This window comes from Symphodus melops, assembly GCF_947650265.1.
Source record: "Symphodus melops genome assembly, chromosome: 14".
NCBI classification, from domain to species: domain Eukaryota; kingdom Metazoa; phylum Chordata; class Actinopteri; order Labriformes; family Labridae; genus Symphodus; species Symphodus melops.
In genome coordinates this window covers 16,834,529-16,855,162 of record NC_136704.1, presented here as the reverse complement: position 1 = coordinate 16,855,162, position 20,634 = coordinate 16,834,529, and the positions used below count along the sequence as shown (strand labels likewise).

At 39.2% G+C, this 20,634-nt stretch overlaps 1 protein-coding gene across 2 annotated transcripts; it reads right to left on the bottom strand.

Moving 5' to 3' along the window:
- Positions 1-8,981: 8,981 nt before the first annotated feature.
- On the bottom strand, positions 8,982-20,535 carry qtrt2 (queuine tRNA-ribosyltransferase accessory subunit 2). 2 transcript variants are annotated; one of them, XM_079361256.1, is made up of 8 exons: positions 19,993-20,535; positions 19,856-19,911; positions 18,371-18,447; positions 17,168-17,377; positions 15,533-15,732; positions 13,514-13,683; positions 9,903-10,017; positions 8,982-9,752 (listed from the first exon to the last, which is right to left on the bottom strand). In XM_079361256.1, exons 1-8 carry the CDS (start codon positions 20,247-20,249, stop codon positions 9,509-9,511), a joined length of 1,329 nt encoding a protein of 442 aa, XP_079217382.1. In that variant the 5' UTR covers positions 20,250-20,535; the 3' UTR covers positions 8,982-9,508. The 2 variants fall into 2 exon arrangements, with proteins under 2 accessions (XP_079217382.1, XP_079217383.1); XM_079361257.1 differs by having other exon boundaries at positions 13,532-13,683.
- Positions 20,536-20,634: the final 99 nt, after the last annotated feature.

The window sequence follows — 20,634 nt, the reverse complement described above, 5'->3', positions numbered from 1 at the left end:
AATCCTAGTTTACATTTACTATCATCTGCTCCACTGATCACACTGCTGCTGGTATTTCTCTGTCAAATCTCCCACTGGGGTTTGAGTAACTGTTATGTGCTCAAGACTTGTGGTGGGAAGAGGACAACAGCAGAGATTTGTGTCTACAAGCAACTGCCTGACAGCCTTTTCATCAGCGAAAGACATCAAAACACTGGACTGATGCCAGAGTTTGAACGTACGCTCGAGCTCCATCATTCACAGAAACGCACACTCCCCTCAGCGTGGGTTGAAGGATCCTAATCACAGATTGTGTAGAATTTAATGATTAAGGTGGTTTAAGACAGCGGATGACATCTGACTGAACACAGTATCTGCAACTGATGTATCTTGTTTAATGGAGTCACAAGAAAATAGCCTTTTAATTGAATGAATGTTGTCGCGTCTATCAAAACAACAGCAACAATCAAACTTCCCAAGGTTTCCCGCCCAAAACAGAAGACACGTTGAGAAATTTAGTGTTTCCCTATTTCATAAATGTTTCTTTTGAAGTAAATGCGGATTTATGACAAAGTGTTACATTTTGAAGTGAAGTTTTATTTTGTTATTTTATGCCATAAAAATGTGTCCACTTCAAACCCGTGCCAATTAGGTGAATCTGCCATTTCATCCGCATGATAAATATTCATTTTGCAGAAGGGCTGGGACTTCAATCTCATATGGCTCCACCATTTATCCAAGTGGGGACTTATGTCAGTGTCAATCTTTAGAAAGTCAAGGCTGCCACCACATAAGCTAAGCTATGCACCAGGGTGGAATCTGCAGCAAAAAATGTTTTAGCCTCTAAAAACAATCACACCATGAAGTGCACTTTTTAGACCCTGTCTAAAGCTTGTGTTTAACAGCACCAGACAGGTGCCATGATGACCTCCATTTAATGTAACTTTTTCTGTTGTTTTGCATTGGGTATCTTTTTTTGATTGTGTCTGAATAAAGAGAATTACTGAGGTATTTTTTTTCTTCTGCTCAATGGCTGTATGCTTTTTTATACAATCCTGCAATTTCAGAGGAAAATGTGTAGGATTTGTTAAATCTTGATTAGTGGCAGCCAATCACGGCCCAAAGAAAAACAGATGTTTATTTAAAAAAAAGTTTGGGGACAGAAAAGTCTTTATTCTCGTTAAATTAAAAATGTTTATACTTTATGGCAGATCAAAAGAAATTACATACTAACACCTAAAATATTGTTTTTGTGGATCCTGAAGCCTGCAGACATTTTTCCTCAGGCAGCTTGTGAAAGTATTTATCTAATTAAGCAACCAGTAAAAAACATACAACATATTTCCCAAGTGACTTTGATGTTATTAGCTCAACACTAGCAGCTGTTTTTAGCTAACAGATTGAGACAGACAGTTTTTGTTTGCAGTTTTAATTTGAGATCAAAGTTGGGGTGATGTTTGTGATCAAACCAGCTCAAATGCTGTTTTATTGAGGAATACGGTTCCCACAGACAAAATGTTGTTTGGGGTCCATCACAGGAACGGATAGGCACTTTATTTTTATTGTAGGCTATTACAAAAAAACATCACGTCTACATGAAAACAAAAACAAAATCAGATTGTAAGGTGGTCTAAATCTGTCAAAGTGTAAGTAAAATGTTTTGCTGGGGGTTTTCAGTTGAAATGTGCAGTATATGGCAGCAGTAGTATCATGTAAGATAAGCCATCCATTCATTTCTGTATGTACTGATATAAATCCTAAATAATGGTCAGCTCAACCTCTTTATACGTGCTTATGACATATTTCTATATACATAAAAAAATCACAACAAAAGCTTTTCCATTACACTAAACCAAAAGAGCACATCCAAAATCTTTCTTATACAGTTTACAATGACCAAACATTAACCCACCAATGAGCAAGCATGACAACGAGAAAAAAAAACTCCCTTCATCAGACAGAAACCACAGAACCAGACTCAACAGTGGACAGAGTGCCAAGAAATTGAGATAGAAGGTAAGACCCAAGATGTGCTCTCTAAGATTTGCCAGCTTTGGCGTCAACTTTCATTAGTAAAAAATACATTCTAAAGATACAATTATTATTAGTTGTATAGCTTTTTCTAATTAAAAAAAATATATATATTAAGCAAGTGAACCCAATGTTGAGACAGAATTGTGATATTAAAGCTTGGCAAGTGTGTCTGCTTCTGATGTTCCTTCAAATGCAGATAAACTTTTAATTCTCTACTAACGGCTGTCTTCAGACAGCAAGGGCGAGAGGAGAGACATCGTCATGTTCAAGAGCAGAAGGATCATATATCTGTTGCTCATTTTAAAATTCACTTTATATACTGGTCGCCTGATCCTTCAAAGGCTGCTGCCGCCTGTCATTTCTGTATGATCCCCTCATTCCTTCATGTCTGTCTTTCTCTCCACCCAGGATTAACTTTTACATGTAAAAAGCTACTGTAAGCCTTTGATAGAAAAAAAAAAAAAAAGAAATGTTCCAGAGATTCTCAGAAAAAAATATACTGACTCATAAAGTTAGCAAAATACGAAGATAGTCCCACTCATATAGAAGCTATTAAAACATGCTCAAAGACAACAAGCTTCTTTTGCTTTTTATGAACCAGGATGAGGAACAGGCTGTTGAGAACAAACCCCCTGTAGGCTGTCATTACAATCAAATTCCACTGATTTTGGCTGGTGGTGTGATTGGCTCAACACAGCCAATCACACCACGTAAATGTTGAGCCTCCTGCCATCGTCGAAGCATGAACCAACTGAAAGGTATACCGCAAATGTGTGCTGATTTTTGTAAACACTTATACGAACACACTGTTCCTTGAAAGGATAGTTTGCTGATTAAAAATGCAAATAAGACGGCAAAACCTCAATTTTGTTAATTAGTATTCAAATTTCCTCATCCAAGCACTTAACAATGTGTGAGAAAATGTGTAGTATACAATTAAGACATACTGTCTATGTTGTCTATTTATATATAATAAATTCATATTTATCATCAAACCACCCAGAATTATGACTTGACATTAAAGGGATACGTTTATCCCTTCATACGATACATGAAGTTTTCTTCATGTGATGCAAAAAGCGTCATATTGCATCACATGAAGAAAACTTCCAGGCAAAGAAAAACATATTTTTCTCGTCTCAGGTCAAAATGAGGGCTGGATTCACGACCATTCAGCACTACTACCATGTTTCTAATGATACAAAGCTTCATGCAAATGGGTTAAGTATCCCTTTAATGAAAATAGATCCTTGGCTGTTGAATCTATGCAAGCAGTTTGATGGATGGCAGGGTGATCACGTTCAATAAATTCTCTCATTAATTCATTCTTTGCCGCTCATATTATTCTCCTTCAAACAAGCAGCACACAAGCAATAAACAACAATGGCAATCAAACGCAACTGCTTTGAAGGTGCATTACAAATTACCCTCTTAAACTCCTCATGGAAATCTTAAACAATCCCCTCAAGGTTATATTCAACATGTTTCGTGCAATTAGAAGAAGATAAACCCCTCAATCATTGCTCATTGTGAGGAGGGGTTTCAAGCTAAGGCCAATCAGAGAGACTCCAGGGAGGCTGCCTTGGAGATCCTCTACTGCAGCTGTAAACACTTCAGGTACAGCCAATCATGTCCTATAAAGCTCAACTTTTCCCTTCTTTGATAAATCTCTCCTTACTTTTATTTCAACAAAAAGCTCAGACATGAGATTACCCTGACTGAGACGTTCATTTCTTATTTTTTTTCCTTCCCAGTCTTCCAGCTGAAGCTCATCAGTAAAGGTCAAATCCTTTGTGGCCTTTTCATCCGTCCACTGTCCTACTAAACCTAACACAGCTGACCTTTCGTTCAACTTCCTGTGACCTGTGGGGCAGCAGACCAACAGAAATGAGAAGCCTGCTTAAGCTGAACACAGAAAACACAGAAGCAAAAGCTGACCTTCTGCAACATTTAATTAACCAGTAATTAATAAAACATTAGACTTATTCTTACTTACTCTGTGAAAAGATTTTTTCATAAGCTCCCTGGATAGTAACGCCTACATCTCAAAATAACCATGCATTTAAGAACTGGATCACTGTACAGATGGATTGTACCGCCCACAATTTAAAGCTGCCAAAAATGAAAAATGCTTGTTGCCTCAGCGTCCCCGGGTGAATCTTTCTGCTATCGACCGGTTTGACAAATACATGTCAGAAAAAGCATTTAATTTTGTCTAAAAAGTCAACCATTTTTCTTACTCCAGAGTACCATTTTGCTGACTCAGAGGCAAACACTTCTCCGAACAAAATATGACCAACTTACACTCAAGGAAACACTGCTGCACTTTTTCTTACACTGGCAGTCAATGAATTAGTGTGAGCACAGTCAAGAGTGGAAACACGAGTCCAAAAGAAGAGTCGGTATGATTAATCATTAAAAGTCAAGCTAGAGGCTCCTTAAATCTAGTTTTCTTTGGCTCCACAGATTTGTAATTTTCATTTTTTTGTGATCTTTTAAATTGAGTTCTCACACTATTTTTTCCATTAGATGTGTCAGTTTTACTAATGTATAGATGGCTTACTATTGCTCGATAGATCATTCAACACAGAGACAGAAATATGTCATATGTAAAATTGTCATCAAAAGTGGTCTTTCCAGCAGGGTATAAACCGCCTTGTTATAGTATAAACAGTGACATTTAGGACTACTCTTTTATATTAGGTTAGTGCGCGCTAACTATTTAGAGACAGGAGGGTTATCTCTTCACCACAGAAAAAATAGCAGCATACAATAAAAAAAGAAAAAGAAACTCACAGTTCAACAAAGTGAAAACTATCTTGCCTTTACTAGTTTTATATCACATCCAATTAAATTCACACGAGACACTGGGGCAGAAGGTCATGAGGTATGTTAACCAATAAGCCTGGTGCTTTAATGAGTTATGACCTCTTCTCTGTATTCCAGCACATTACTTTAACCTACACTTATACATGATAATGTGCAGAGATAAAGGCCTGGTATAGTATTCACTTACGGTCCCATCTGATTTAACACACCGTCACCTGATGATTTATGTGCATAAACGTGTCAGGAAATACAACAGGGAGGTAATACGGTATTTGGCCTCCTGTTTAGCGATTATTTATAGCCGGCAAAGTGGCAAGAGTCACGGCTGCTCCTTGCTGGTGGCCTGAGGTTACCATGGGGACAGAGGAGAGGGTCACTAGCTGAAGAGACAGTTGTTGCTTAGCTTGTTCATGGTTGTCTGATTGGTGAATGACTGACTGAAATGACAGAACAATCTCTAATGCAATGTGACTGTAAAGTGTTTTATCCTGAAAACGTATAGTTTACACTTAGTTGTAGTGAGGGTCCGATATTGACAACAGACTCCTGAGAACAGACATGAAGAAGAAGACCTTCACCCTTCCAACATAGAGTAAAACCTCAGAGAGCTGATTTTCTCTGAAGTGATTGTCTGGTGTCTCATTAGCACCTTTTTGCAGCCATTTAGTCTCTCTTTGAAGTTTCAGAGTGTTTTTTTTAATTAGTTTTTTATTTTCAATCTGACAAAGACACTCTCGGCACTGCTCTTTGTCATGTTTCTGTATGGATTTGACTGTCTCTTTAAAGTACTTTTGTGTTTCTTAGTACTAATTTAGTATATTCTTGGTACTTTTTTGTACTAAAGCATTTATGTTTTCTGATGATTCTCATCAGTCTTTATTTTTTTTGTTATTGTGTTTCATAGTAGCTCAGCCTGTAGGGACTTGGGCTTGGAACCAAAGGGTCACCGATAACTTCCGTCTTTTGTTCCAATCATTATTGGTGATTCTAGCGTTTGTTGGGGCCCTAGGCAAAAGTTATTTCGGGGGTCCACCGACCCCTGCTCACCAGGGAAAAAAGAGAGAATGTGTTCAGATGTACTGTCATTGTAAAAGTTGCTTCCTCATTCAAAAGTTTGTCAGCCCTCTGGGCCCCCCTACTGGTCTGGGGCCCCAAGCAGTTGCCTGTCATGCCTGTTGACAAGCAGCAGCCCTGCAGACCAAAAGACCGAAGTTGTTCTGGTAGCTGACGAGGTGCCAGGGCACTTCTCAAGCACTGCCCTTGAGCAAGGCACTGGACCCCAAAGTAAGAAGCATGTCCCTAAAATAACAGAGTGTAAACCAAATTTCCCTTAATAAAGTATTTCCAATTCAAATACGTATTTTAAGCATCTACACATCACTGAGACATGTCGCTCAAAGATAAAAGCACTGGCACTCTCTCACTCCTGTAAGGACTCTGGATGCCCTTCTCTGACAACACAATCCCTCCCTGATAACAGCCCTTCTCTGGAAATAATTTCCTCAACGGAAAACACTCGCTGCACCAAACACCGCTGCCTTTATTAGGCTTTCTGTTGTTTTGGGACGGCAGCTGAACTTGTTCCTGTTGTGCAGCAGCAGCAACAACAGCAGATAACAATCCTGCTGCCATGTGAAGTGTGAGACAAATGTGTGGCTTGGCTCACGCTGCAAAACTTGTCCAGAAGAGTGGAGAGAGAGAAAAGCAGCTTGTAGTGATCCAGCCTGAATACCGCTCTTCATCTTTATAATTAGTTGAAATGAGCAGTGACGGCCCCCTGCTGACTGTGTCATTCAGAGCTCTTTTACATCGACATAGTGCCAATGTCACTGAACGCTGCTGAAAATGAGGCACACAGAAAAACATCAACTCCCGTCTACTTCTCATACATATTCAAATCTTTGATAGAAATTATCGCTTCATAGAATCAAATCAAGGTTAATAAATCATTTAAAGTTGTATTTGACACTTTAGCTTTTTGGTGAAAAAACTGCTTTCAGTTAAGTACTTGATCCTCATAAAAAGGATGTGATCTGGATAATTTGTGATAAGAGCTTTGCATTACAGAGCTGGACTGACATCATCCAGAGAACAAACATGACTCCATGTGGATGAGAGTGAAATATACTCACAAATTAAAGTGGTTTCCTTTGCAGCACTGCCATTTGATTTGATGTGATTGAGGATTAAACTCCTCACATCTGTCTGGGTGTTGTGGTGCAGTCATGTTAACCTGATGTATGGAGTTGTGTATATTGAACATAACACATTGTGAGATGCTGCTGTGTGGAGTGCATGGAGGTCAAAGTGATGTTATGTTCGCCTTAATACAAAGCTGTAACTTGTTGGATTGTCATTTATTACATAAACATTCCCTCTTAGAGAATGATTATCAGAGAAACATAACGCAGATATCCATACATGTCATGTGTTTTATTTTCCTCTGATAACAAGTCAGAATGAGGATTGTTTTGTCACTTCCTATGAGCCTGATTGTGCTACATTTATTTTCTTTGACTTTTCGCATTCTTGGTTAATCTATTTTAAGTATGGGGCACAGGAAGTCCATTTTTTTCTATTTGCGCACTCATGTTGGCTGTTAGGGGGCTTCATTTTGACACTGTATGTCCAAGACATAATTGGGGTACATTTAAGGTTTCTAGATAATGAGAAACTGTAATTTTTTTAATTTATTATTGAAAGGGTTATTAAAAAGTTTTCCCAAACTGGTGGAAGTTAAGGTTTTTTAAGGGGGGGGGACTCATGTCCTGCCCTCTCATTCACTTTTAACCAGTTTGTGTAAACCTACTCTAAGCACTACGTTAAACCAGGTGTGTGAACACCTTGAAAACAAAGTTTGTTTTCCATGAGCATAAAATAAACATGCTACCTCTTTGCTATGGCCCTACAAAAGTTTTCTAGTTCATCTTGTTATACAGCTGTGATCCACAGAGGCTGCAGAAGTCAACACAGAACAGCTGATTTCAGATCAAATCTGTGGCTTTAGCTGAATTCCTGATTTCACAGAGCGGATGGAAAAAGCAAACTTACCTAAACATAAAACGTTAAGCACATTTTTACCAACCTTAATGACTATGGCATCTGTAAGAGTAACTTTTTTTTTGAAAAGCTTCACATCTTTTGTCAACTAGAACCATTTCAACTCATTCTCACACGTATCTTCCTGCTTTACACCCTTCCTCCTCCTGCTATTCTCTTATTTTTATTCATATTTAACGTGCAGTCCTCCATCTTTTTTGCAATCACTTAAATTCCACATTATCTTACAGTTGAAGGTCACAAGCTCGATGAATATCAAGAGTACAGTTATATAGATTTTACAGTTTTTACTCAGCAGTTGTCAGCTTTTACTGAGCCTAAATATCGATATAACCAAGAAATCTTCCTTTAAAGGGAATCATTTAAAAAGAGATTTTAAAGAACTCAGCAGTAGATCTGTCCAGCAGCTCTGTAAGTAAAGGAAGCTAAAATCCATAAATAATCTTTTCTACTTGGATGACCTTCTCGGTGTTTGGTCTTACAACCTTTACTACTGCTATCACAATAACAGACCATTAACTGCTTTGATTCAGGGTTTCATTTGTTCAATTTTTAGTCTTCATCTTTCAGACGCATTTTATATTAAAACAAAAAAAAAGTTTTTATGCAACTCACAGACAATGAAGCGTCTTCTAGCTGTTTTGTGAAGTTTGCTTTGAGTGTGGTAAAGGTAACCCACAGGTACTATCAAAGTCCTCATTGCTGATTCATAATCCCACCATACTCTACGGTCCCTCCCACTCCCCACGTCCCCCAGACATCCACATGGCCTGGCAGTCTATTATATCTCTTAACCTTCAAGAGACCCATATCTTTATTTGATCTTTATCCTTCCACCACAGCTGGAATAGAAGAGCTGTCATCACAGACCTTCAGCTAACCCCCCCCTGAAACTCACGAGAGACGACAACCACAGCACCCGTGTCTGATGCAAACACAATCTCATCATACAAGCTCAAGTCAAATCTGTGTGTGTAAGATGCTTTTCTATCAAGGTATTTAACTGAGATGTGACAAATATTCCCAGAGACAGATAAATAACATGGAATGACAAGAAGCAAATCAAAACCAAAAATTAATCACATTATAAGATTGATTTTTAATATAAAACAGCAGATGAAGGAGATCTATGGTTCAGTTTTCCCCTCTTTAAAAACTAGTCAACAACATTTTTTACTATGTCAATATTTTTCTGCTAATGAGTCCGAAGGATATTGGTGACCTGCAATCAGACAACAGGAGGCATAGAGACCTACTCAAAGTCGATAGTCCACCACCATCCATCACACTGTTTCTTAATGCAGATTCCTCTTGACCTTTTATGCTGCTTCTTTCCCTCTCTGGCCCCAAAAACCCCATCTCTGATTCCTGGCTATCAGCTCAGATCAATACACAAGTCCTCCTCTAGAGACAATCATTAGACTGTTGTCTTTATCGCTTCTGCTCTTTATACATCCAATCTTCTTTTCTTGGGAGGCATGTGACTCAGTCTCAAGGTATCCTGAATGAACTGGGAAGAGCGAGATAGAGCTTGGATTGCCTCTGGCTGAGTGTAGTGATCTTTGGAGGAACAGCAAGATCAATCATTCTACTATCGCTCTCTGATTTATCCGTCTAAGACCTTTCTCTCCTTAAGCACCCGTCTCTTGAGGAGGTCTAGTTTATCAGTGGCCAGCGCATTTCTGAGGGCCCCAAAGAAGCCGTGATAGTGGGCTGTGTTGTGAATCATGAGCAGGACTCCAGCCAGCAGCTCATTGGTCACCAGCAGGTGGTGTAGGTATGCCCTCTGGTGGTTTTTGCAGCAGTAGCAGCCACACCCCTCCACCAGGGGTCTGAAGTCGTCATGGTACCTGGAGAGGGGTTCAAAGAAAGTTCAATCACGATTTAGAAACAGGAAGCCTTAATGAAAATCAATTGTTTCCATAAGCATATGAAAAGAGAAATTCTGCAGAGACTGCTGATTAAAAAGGCGATGAGGTTTGATAATAGCCACAACAAACCTCTTGTCGTTGAGATTGATCTCAAAGGATGTCATCTGTGTTTGATCATCAAGGTTCACATCTCTGTTGTGCAGCTTCTCCCCCACTGTGTTCCTCTTTTCGTCCAGCTCCAGCACTTCAAATAAAAAGCATATACACATTGATACATGTAATATGTAAGATACATCAGGCACAGCATACCATTTACTTTTCACAACATAATGTAAAACTTCAGTAGGAATATGTCACTACATACAGAACCACAGTGCTTATTAAGCCGAACGACTGCAACGAAACACTGGGCTGACCCCTTTTAAACACCAAGTGTCCTACATTCTCTGTGCCTTATGATAGCTTACATGCTACACAAACGCGTGTTCCCTACAGACTGAGAGTGAGAATGGGGAAATGTATGTGAAGGATGCTGTTGATGTTAGCTGGAGGGAACACTTAAATATCTCTCTGGCTACAAACCTGGGATTCAGGGAATATAACATAAAACAAAGGAAGAGAAGAAGAAGAACATTTTTTTTTAAAGAGTGTAGCATTTAATTAAAGATGTGGATTAAAAAGGATTAAGAGCAAACTGAAACAGTTGAAGCAGCTGTGTATGTGTATGAACAAAGCATGAAACTATTAGAGCTTGGTGGTGGTGTGTGTATGTGCCATAAGGAGGGGCTGATAAGAATGAGAGTAAAAAAGGGACAAATGAGGCTTGACCAGGACCCAGGAACTTGTGCAGGAATTCTGGCTCACAAACAGAGCACAGTAAACTACAAAAACGGTGAGGCTGAGAAAAAGGGCTTTAAGTTTTAAAGCTATTTATTCAAAGAAAGCTGTTCAAACCTTGATGTTTTGCTTTTTGAATAATTATTTCCACATTATTGCAGAATTACATAAAGTGAACAAATAAAACAAAAAACATTGGGATGCAGAATTCAGTAACTGGTCTGAAAACACATTTCAACGTATCTTTAATTCTTTACATTTAGGAACAAATTAGCTACTTAATCTCATCTAAATGTGGTAATTAATTAGCTTAACATCATCAAATCACTGGTTTAACACAAGGGTTGTTGCCGCAGAGCCTACATTTGTTTAAGCTAGTTAGCTATTTAAGATAAGTTAAGTGAGTTAGCTCAGCACAACTAGTTCACTCATATTACTTTTACATCTGTTTGCTTTACAGTTTACTCGTGCTTTATTAATACTTATAACACATTCAATTATTAAAAGGTAAAAGTATCTACATAGTATTTTAAAAACTCAGGCTGTCAACTGCTGGCCTTTACTAGATATTTCAACTAACGTAGTACATGTTGCTTATCTGATAAGCTAGGCTAGTTAGACACTTTACTCTCTGCTTCCTTGTACCTAACTCTGTGATTGTATTCTTGACACTTATTCTTCTTTGACACTTTATTCTTTGTTGATTGGTTAAATGTTGTCGTTATTTGCTGCTCTGTGTGCCCTTGAATTGCCCCCCCGGGGACAAATAAAGTTTTTTGAATTTGAATCCAAAGTAGTTTCCAATACTTTTTTTCTTCATTCTCATTACATCTATCTCTTTATTTATCCATATGTTGTTTAAAATTCAACTATTGAGAGCTTTTTGTATCAGAAGTATTTTTGAACAAAAAAAAAAAAAATTCAAGGCCAGACTGCAGTAGTTTAATTTATCCTCAAGATTCAAGACTCACCTAATTTGATTATCTTAAACAATAAACAGTGCTTTAAAATAATACACATTTTATTTATTATTCCAGTTTTCTATGTAACAGGTTCAGTCATTAACTCATCTCTGACTAAATACAGACCAGTACGTTTGTATGTTGTGGTTTAGTGGAGGCTAAATGTGTGGAAGCAGCAGAAAAGAGGATTTGGAAAAATAAAAAAACGTTAAGAGCTATAAAGAACGTTCTGTAAGGTTGAGAAGGAAGGAAAAGAGCAATGGGGTGAATTAGCATGAGGTCTGGAGTTTCAAAAAGGGTCTTAACTGGGAAGTGAGGGTGTTGACATCCCCCCGTGAAGCCCTGTAATTGGCTGAGTGGGGAATTAGAAATTGCTCTTCAGGTTTGACACCATCACTGCCCCCATCCCCATTGAACTCCATTATGCTCCATGCGCAGAATTGATTAGTACTGCCTGACACTACTGCTGGATACCAAACTTCACTCAGTCTGTCAAACTACTTTTTAATGAAACAAGTCTTCGGCGGGCCCAAGTCCAAAAGCTTTTATCATTACATTTCTCCTGGGTTCACTTGTGGCACAAAGAACAACAACAAGCCTGAAGTTAAACATGCACATATCGGCACTGTCAAGACATTTTTCATTGATTTCATTTCAGCAGATGAAAATATTTCTCCCAATTATTCCAATTGACCTGGGGCTAGAATATACCAGCAACATTAGCAACTTCACACAGACAAAAAGGCCAATGTATACTTTGAACATATAAGACATCTACCCTCTGGGACTCACACTCCTTTATTATTCATTACATGACAAGAGACTGGAAAGGCAGCCTTTTCCTTACGCTCAACAAATGAATGTAGATGAAGAGTTGTTCTTCCTTTGGCAAAGTCTGCAAGGTCTAAACCATTTAAGTCTGGCACAGCAGGCTGTAATTAGACTTTGCTTTGTTGTGAATTCCTGTTTACATTATATAAGTACCAGAAAACTGTAAGTGTATCCAGCTCAACATCACAGACTCCTCCTATAGAAATTAACATAGGCCTGACGTGCTAATTATTGAGCTCCAATCATCAGTTCTGTGTTTTGATTAGTGACCGTGCACCATTACAAATATAGACGTGAGCCTCATTTTATAACATTCATACCTCTGTTCTCGTTTTCTCTGCATATTGACAAACCATAAATGATGCTATATACTTTAATAGTAAGATGAGTAATATTTCCCCACCACATTTCAGTCCCATTTTATTCTCACCCAATTGAATCTTTGTGAAAGAGACACTCTTACCAAATCTCCAAATGACATCATGACATGCCAGTTTGCTCTCGGCTATCATATACTGCAAGCTTCTTATGAGGAACACTGTTTTCCATCTGTAAGGGACAATTTGCTACGAAACAGCATAGTCTCCAAGAGTCATTTTGTGGCTATAGAAGGTCTTTGACGTGAAAGATCGTTTGGTTTGAAAAAAAACTGGTTTATTATAACGTTGGTAATTTAACCCATTACGTAAATACAAGGAATTAAAATGTCATAATGCTTTACTGCACATGTTCAATATCTAATAAGAGTGAGTGTTGGGTGGGTCCCTACTCAGAAAGAAGAATACTCCTCTGTTCTCTGAGACAAGAATGAGCCCTGCAGGAAATCAAACTATGTATATGTGAAAGGAAAACTTCAGAAACGGGAATGTTGGAGAAGCAGAATGTAAACAAATTTCAGACGCATGTTTTTGTTTAAATTAAATCAGTAATTAAAAAATATCTTGCTTTCGTCCTTGGGCACAATGAATGTCTTTTTCAATGTATGGCGAACATTAGCAAAGATGTATTGTGATAGCTTTGTACGGCTGGCTGAGAGGTTGATTTAGCCTCTACATAAGTATAATCAGGAAGTTGTCAAAGTGTTTTATTCAGGGCAATTATCCACCACACCTTTAGGGGGCGCTCTACCTGCGCGCTCTGGATCCGGGGAGATATCAAAGCTGAAGACGAGAGCACAGCCCCGCTCTGTTACTTGGAAAGGGAAGAAACTCTCAAACAGGTCCACGCCGGCCTCCACGCACGCCAGCACCTCATCAGGTCGTCCTACGCCCTGCAGCAGTCTGAGGGTGACACGACAGCAAAAAAAAGCCAGACATTAAAACCAAAAGTGACCATTCAAATTCCTTTCAAAAACACAATTGTTTGATGATATGGACTGCCCGACAAGAGGAAAACCCCCAGCAGAATCTTTTGTGCTTTTCAGCTCCGTCTGATGTTTGCCTTGTGGCGTCAACGTTCAATGTCAATAGTTCCTCCTCTCGACTTGTTTACTCGACAGTATTCGAGAAGAGCTTGTCAAAGGAAAACTTAAGAGAAGTCGGCACAGAGCTCGAGGATACAGACTATCACCCTGAACAGGAAACTTCCTCTGAAACTCAGATCCACAGCTCCTCCATCAAGTCGAAGAGAGGAGCACTAATGTGGGAAGCCTCCACTCAAAGGTCTCTGACAAGCTGGAAGTGAACGGGCAGCTTTGGGAGAAAAGCGCCCTTCAAAGGAAATCCTTTTAATATCTTGTGGAGAATTACGATCACGCAAAAAAAATCCAAAGGCATCACAATATGTGTGAGTTACGTGTTTGAACATTAATAAAGCACCAAGTCTATTTGTAAGATAAAGATCAAAATGAAGTGCCCGATATGTAAAGATCTTGTGAAGAACCCTCTGTGAACTAAACAGCTCCTCTTGTCTATCTTGTGCTTTACATTTGTAAATAGTGTCTTCTGAAGAATACCTCAATCCTGCTTAAATTTAAATGTATAATATGATACTAAGAATAAGGTCCAGGACATCTGTCGATTTTTGCGCAGGACATACAGAAAAATTTAAAAGACATTTCTCTCCGAGCCACGAGCTAACAGTAGAAAGATTTTAAAAATACATAAATGATAAAAATAAAAGTACAGATTTACAAAACTTAATGAATAATTTTTTTTGTTTGACATTTCTGGGGAAAAAAATGGCTGTATCAGCAACAGGCCATTCATTTTGTGCTGCTGCCAGTTGAAAAGAAACTCTTGAAAATTAGATTTGAAATGTCAAGTTTCTTTCCTGGTTTGGTAAAAAGGTTAAAAAAACACTCCAAAACCAAAAGATATTTCATTTAAACGATAATAACACAGAACATCTCCAGGAGCAGGCAATCGAACTGACACTCAATAAAAGTGATCATTAAATAAAACACCCTAATTTCTGATGATGAATAATCCACAAATCCTCTCAGCTCTGATTCATTCATGTAAAAGAGGAGAAAACAACCATCTCTAGAGAATAATGTCACGCTCTCTTTGCTGTATGTAATGTGGCATAACGCACCTAACTTGTAATCAATCAGGATGGATCATTTACTGAGTGGGCAGGACTCACTAACTTGGCCCATTAATCTGTGCATCACACTGTGTTGCTCACATCCTGCCATGCCGGCCTCGCTCGCTGCATCTTAATCTCCACTGCTGCACTAGTTTTTTTTTTATATACAAGTTTTTCCTTTCTTAACTGAATTCATTTGTTTACTTGCTGGACATTTTACACCAAACTGTGAATAGCTGGAACGTGATCATCAGGCTGACAGTAATCTTCAGCTGCAGATTGATCATGTAAGCTGTTAGAAGACATCACTTTGAACACATTTATTGATTTAAACATCATTCATTTTATCCTGGCAGGCATTAGGTTTATAGATCCACTGCAGGACATCCCTTCAGGCTGATGGTGATCTGCTGAATAATCACCCTGCCTGCCTTTGTGTTCCATGTTTCTCAGCTCCATAGTGGATCTGCTGTAGGCAGGCTTCTTTTTCTTGGCTGCTTCAGGGACTGCCTTTCAGTCAAACTGATGACCTCTCTCTCTATATATATATATATCTATAATCAATGGACACTTTCTCACATGTTCATCAGCAGGACTCACATGGGTTTGTCCTCAGGCAGCTCCTTGGTCACAGCTGTGATGAGCTGGGTCCTCAGGTTTTGGTCAATTGCGCCCGTTTGAAGGCCGTCCAGGCAGAATCCAGCCACAGGTCTCTTGGCGGTCTCTCTGGCTGAGCGGAGCCTCTCCTCCAGGATGTCTCCTCCCTCCACAACCCCGAACACCTCCACTCCCTCCAACTCCTGCAAAGGAGAGACAGTTTATACAGCCGACAGAAACGCTGAGAGATAGAAGGGGGAGCAAAAAACAAGAGGCAAGAGAGTGGGAAAAAAACTCTCTGAAAATCATCTCAAGCTTTTGTAAAGGCAAACATGCTGCATAAGTGGAATATATTTTCTCGTGTGCAGAAAAATAGACTTTTTTTGTAACGCAACACTAATATCACGAGAAGGGAAGAAACAGCTGATTGAGTACAAAGTCTCAAAATATGTCTAAGAATAACCTCTTGAAGATTTGTCAATCCACTTTCAGAGTGTGCTGTAGCACAGCCTCCTCAAGGTAACTAATGACCTACTTCTAGCAGCAGGGGGGGGACGCCATTTTATTTCTTGGTATCATCAAAAGGTAAGTTCCTTCTGGTGGTTTAAAAACCAAGGCTCCAAAGGCTTCACGCTGGGGGAGATCATGTTTTGGTCATAGCAGCCACTCAGCTCTGGAATGAAGCGGCTGACGAGGTGTAAGGAGAGAGCAGAATCAGACACTCTTTTAAAGTCACCGTCTTGTTTATTTGATGTTTCCCGAAACATTCTCAAGTTCTTTCCCTGCTTTTATCCATCACCATTCCTTTTTTGACTGCATCTACTTCAACTGATTTAATCTCTTCTTTTTTTGTTTTCACCACTATTAATCTGTTATTATGATACCACATTGAAATGTTTTTACTGCTTTTGTTAGGGTTAGTTATTATTACTGTCTATTTGTATTTGCTCTTATCTCGTTTTAAGGCTTTTCCTTCTTTTGAGAGCTTTTATATCTTTGACTGATTCGACCTCTTGTATTATTTCACATCTTTGGTCCTCCTGGTCTCGTGCATGGAGTTGTTGTCTTCTGGTGGGTTCATTACATGGGTTGATTCTTTTGCTGCTGATTTCTCATGTTTTCGTTGGTGTTTTGTTTCTGTCTTGTGTCTCACAAACATAGCACTTCTCAAAGTTCAACAAGCAGTGAACTGTTTTAAATAATCATTCATGTGAAAGCTAACACATTCACAGGTGTTTAAGGAGTACTGGATAGAATATGTTATCTCGTAACTCAAAGTGAAATATGTCTCGTGATGAGGGTTCTTCTGCACCTCTTCATGTTGGATCAGTGTTTTCTTCTCAATCATGAAAGGAAGAATCGACTTAGTGCTTTAAAAGAAAAAAAAAATAAAGAAAAAAAACATTATCTCAGTTGATTTCATTAGTCATGCATGAAGCTGAACCTTAAAAACACAGACACTGATAACGTACATCTTCTAATCTCGCTGTGTTTCCAGCCGAGGCACGGCTGCACAACGACAGCAAACATCAATACCTGTCCTTTGAGCGCGTGCCGTGCATGACTGATTCACCAATGTAAGAGAAAAGTGTGTGTGTGTGTGTGCGTGCGTGTGAAGGCTGCAGATTGTGTGTGCACCTGGGATTTCTGGTGAATGAGCAGACACTCATCCAAGTGGGCCAGCGTTCGATCCACTGACTTGCGGACTCTTTTCCGAGAGGTGCTGTTCTGCCACGTCTCTCCGTCTGCCATGCTCTGGTACCAGTCCGGTTTCACGGCCTTCTGGAGCGCCATGAACTTGTCCACTGTCAGCTCTATTCGCCCACCGCTGCCCCACACTGAAACCGTCTACGAAGAACACAAAGAGGAGATCAATATGAGAAGACACCTGTGATGATACACAGGAACTTAGGTATTTTTAGAAATGTGCTTGGATACATTCCTCTTTATAGTAGCACTCAAAGGACGGCTCATTCACTTTCTGATAAGAGCTGAATATAAACATCTACAGACTGTCAGTTAGCTTATCTTAGCATAAAGACTACTGTAGGAAGAGAACTGCTGGACTAGTTCTGTATTTAAGCAGGATCATTCCCTTTCTCCCCTGAGCTCAATACAATACGGCTATGTGGAATAATATTACTGGGGCTGATTTTCTGGCAAATGCTCCCTGGGCAGGACTACTGACTATAAAAAAAAGATGGACAGCTTAAAAGCCCTCTCGAGGTGAAACCAAATTCTTTTAGAGAGCCCCAAACTTTAAATGGCTACTGTCAGATCAAAAAAAAAAAAAAAAAAAAAAAAGAACATTTTAACATTTCAAAGGTTGGTGCCCATGTTTTATTTTTGTAGTTTTCTTTTTTCTTTTTTGTAGAGGTTTTTCGGTTGTTTCTCTCTGTTTGTCTGTCGTTGGTTTGTTTGCTACTTAATGTTGTTTACAAATGAATGAATGAAAAAAAAAATACTTTAATGACAAAAAAAAGAAGAAAAAAATTAAAAATGCAGGGCATTTACTCATAGGGAAAATGTTACTTGAGGTAATAAATCATGGGAGAAGACGTCCCTTTTAATCAACTGGTAACAAACTTTTAAATAGGTTGTTGGTTAAGATACCCGCTGGCACCCAAAAAACTCCTTTAAACGGCTGCAGTACAATACGACTGGAACAATAGGTCCATCTCTACAAAAAAATGTCTCGAAGACAATAGGACTAGGAATGGCTTTAACAGTGCATAGACATGAAAGTGGTAACAAAAGTCTAAAATCTAATTCTCGGCATCATAGATTAGATTTTAACCAAAAATGTGTCATTATATTTTTGTCTTAGAGAAAAGGTCTCACCTTGTTGGTGGTGTAACCTGTCGGGCATCGGGTCGCAGGGTCGTGCAGAGAGCAATACAACACTGTGTCATGAAGACCTGCTCAGCACATGAAACAAAATTACAGCGCGTCACTTCGACGGTGGGAAAAAAAAATAAAAACAGACAATTTGTTACAACCAACACAGGCCGAGCACGTAGCGAGGTGACGGGGTGAAATGCTTCATTATTTCATGTTAATGTGGAGACTCCGCGTCTGAGGAGAGGAATGAGGTGTGGTCTTATCAGCAAACACAGCTGCAGCAGATGATCAAAAGGTGCAGGAAACAAAAGGCTTCATAGCAGAAAATACTCCTAATAATTCTAATTATTCAATCAATGCCCTTCCCTTCAGGGACTTAAGAGACAGAGCAGTAGTAATCCTCTGACAGCTCACCACAAGTGGCGCTACAGTGGTTAGATTTCTAATTTCAAATGTCTTTGCCTGAGGCAGAATAAAGTTTACTGTTGTACAGCAAAGACGAACGAGGTCGTACTCTGGGGCATTTTAATATCACTCAGAGCAGCAGCACTTTTGTAGTCACGGTGCTAATCAGCTTGCCAATATTGAATGAAACACTGCACATTCTCAGGCAATTTGCTCTAGCGTTTTCAATTTAGCCAGCACAAATTTATTCATACATCTTAAGCTCTTTGGTGTATATGTACACAGTGTGCATGAATAACATTTACATCAATCAATGAGTCATACATCTGATGTTTTCCCCTCTTAGCCAATACGACTACTGCAGGGTGTTCAAAAACAATCATGGAGGAACCCCTTTCAGCAACGTGAGAAATATAGAAATGTGACATCTGTAGATGTAATGTGAGTGGGTGTGTCACCGTCTGCTGTAAGGGATTTTTACATTTTCCATTTCCAACATCATGCCTTCAAATATATAGCTGCTAAAATAAATTAGTAAACTTGACACATCAAATAATGTTGAGCTTGAAGACAGAAAAATACCCCACAGACTTCACTAACTTACTGTTTTTAAGCTTTAAGTATATGATATATATTCAACCTGCACTTAATGAGTGGTTGGATACTCATTGCTTACTGTTGTCTTTGTTGACCGGTTGCTGTGGTAACAAGTCTTTAATCACAGGTAGCCACACTCTACAATGTACCTGTTTCCTGCCTTGTTTAATCTCAGTGGAAACATAACTCACTAAAAAAAGAACATTGTGCCGTATAAAGTCTTGACTCTTGGCATTTAAGACTCCAGCGCTTTGTAAAGCTTTTTATGCAAATCTGCTTCATTCATGTACACAAAACATGTAAACAAAAATGTTTGGTTTTCAGTAAGACAAAAGCTCATAATGTAGTAGTATTTTACCATTTGATTATCCTCGGGAGACTTTCAAAATCATGTCCAATCAAAGCTGTTTACTCTGAGCAGTTTCAGGTCCCACAATACTAATATTTACAACCAATCAGATTTATGGATGGAAGAAAATGTACCTGAAAACTTGGTGAATCCGTCCTTAAACTCCTCCATCACTTCCTGGTGTTCTGCTCTAAAGGAAACAACAGGATGAGGAGGGACTCTAGACTTCAGACATACTTTGAGTTGTCAGTGTGTGATGACTTCAGCTTACATATTGGACAGGGTGACCTGTGTGACGGACGGCAGGTTGCTCAGAGTGTGCAGAGTGTCCTGGGTAAGGTGTGGTACTGTTCCCAAGTGTGTGTACAACAGACACCCCGGGATCTCTAGAGAATGCTGTCCCGTCCTGCCGAGACCCTTCAACACACCCAGCCGAACACTTCCATGGATCACTCGGGACAGCTCCATCTTCATCCTGCTGCCAGCCACAGGAGCAGCCGATGTGTCCAAATACAGACTGACTTTCATATACTGACGTACAACAACTTTACCTATAAAGACTTTGAGTAACAATGAACCCAGCCGACGTCAGCTAATGTTGGTCGGAAGAAGCATGCGAATTAGGTAGCCACGTGAGTCACTCACGTGTTACGACTTGAGTCTTGGTTTTGCCGAGTCGAGACTTGTACTGCGTTTAAACGACGAACTACGCATTAAAAACCGGTCCTGGTTTGAAGTCTTAATTTATTTGAACGTAAAAAATCCCCCATCTTTCTCTCGCTTCTCTAAAAACTCAACTCTCTGACAGATCTGCAAGTCGAGGAAATGTGACGTCATCACCAGCTGCCCACTTCTACAAAACGAATTTGTTTTTTTTTAATCAAAGCAAAAAGTTATTCTATTGCTTGGTTAT

Coding starts and splice junctions, on each gene's coding strand:
- qtrt2 (XM_079361256.1), bottom strand. CDS start 20,249: ATGAAAGTCAGTCTGTATTTGGACACATCGGCTGCTCCTGTGGCTGGC. Junction 19,912..19,992: donor CAGGTCACCCTGTCCAATAT/GTAAGCTGAAGT, acceptor TGTTTCCTTTAG/AGCAGAACACCAGGAAGTGA. Junction 10,018..13,513: donor AGGTAGAGCGCCCCCTAAAG/GTGTGGTGGATA, acceptor TTTTATTTGAAG/TGCTGGAGCTGGACGAAAAG.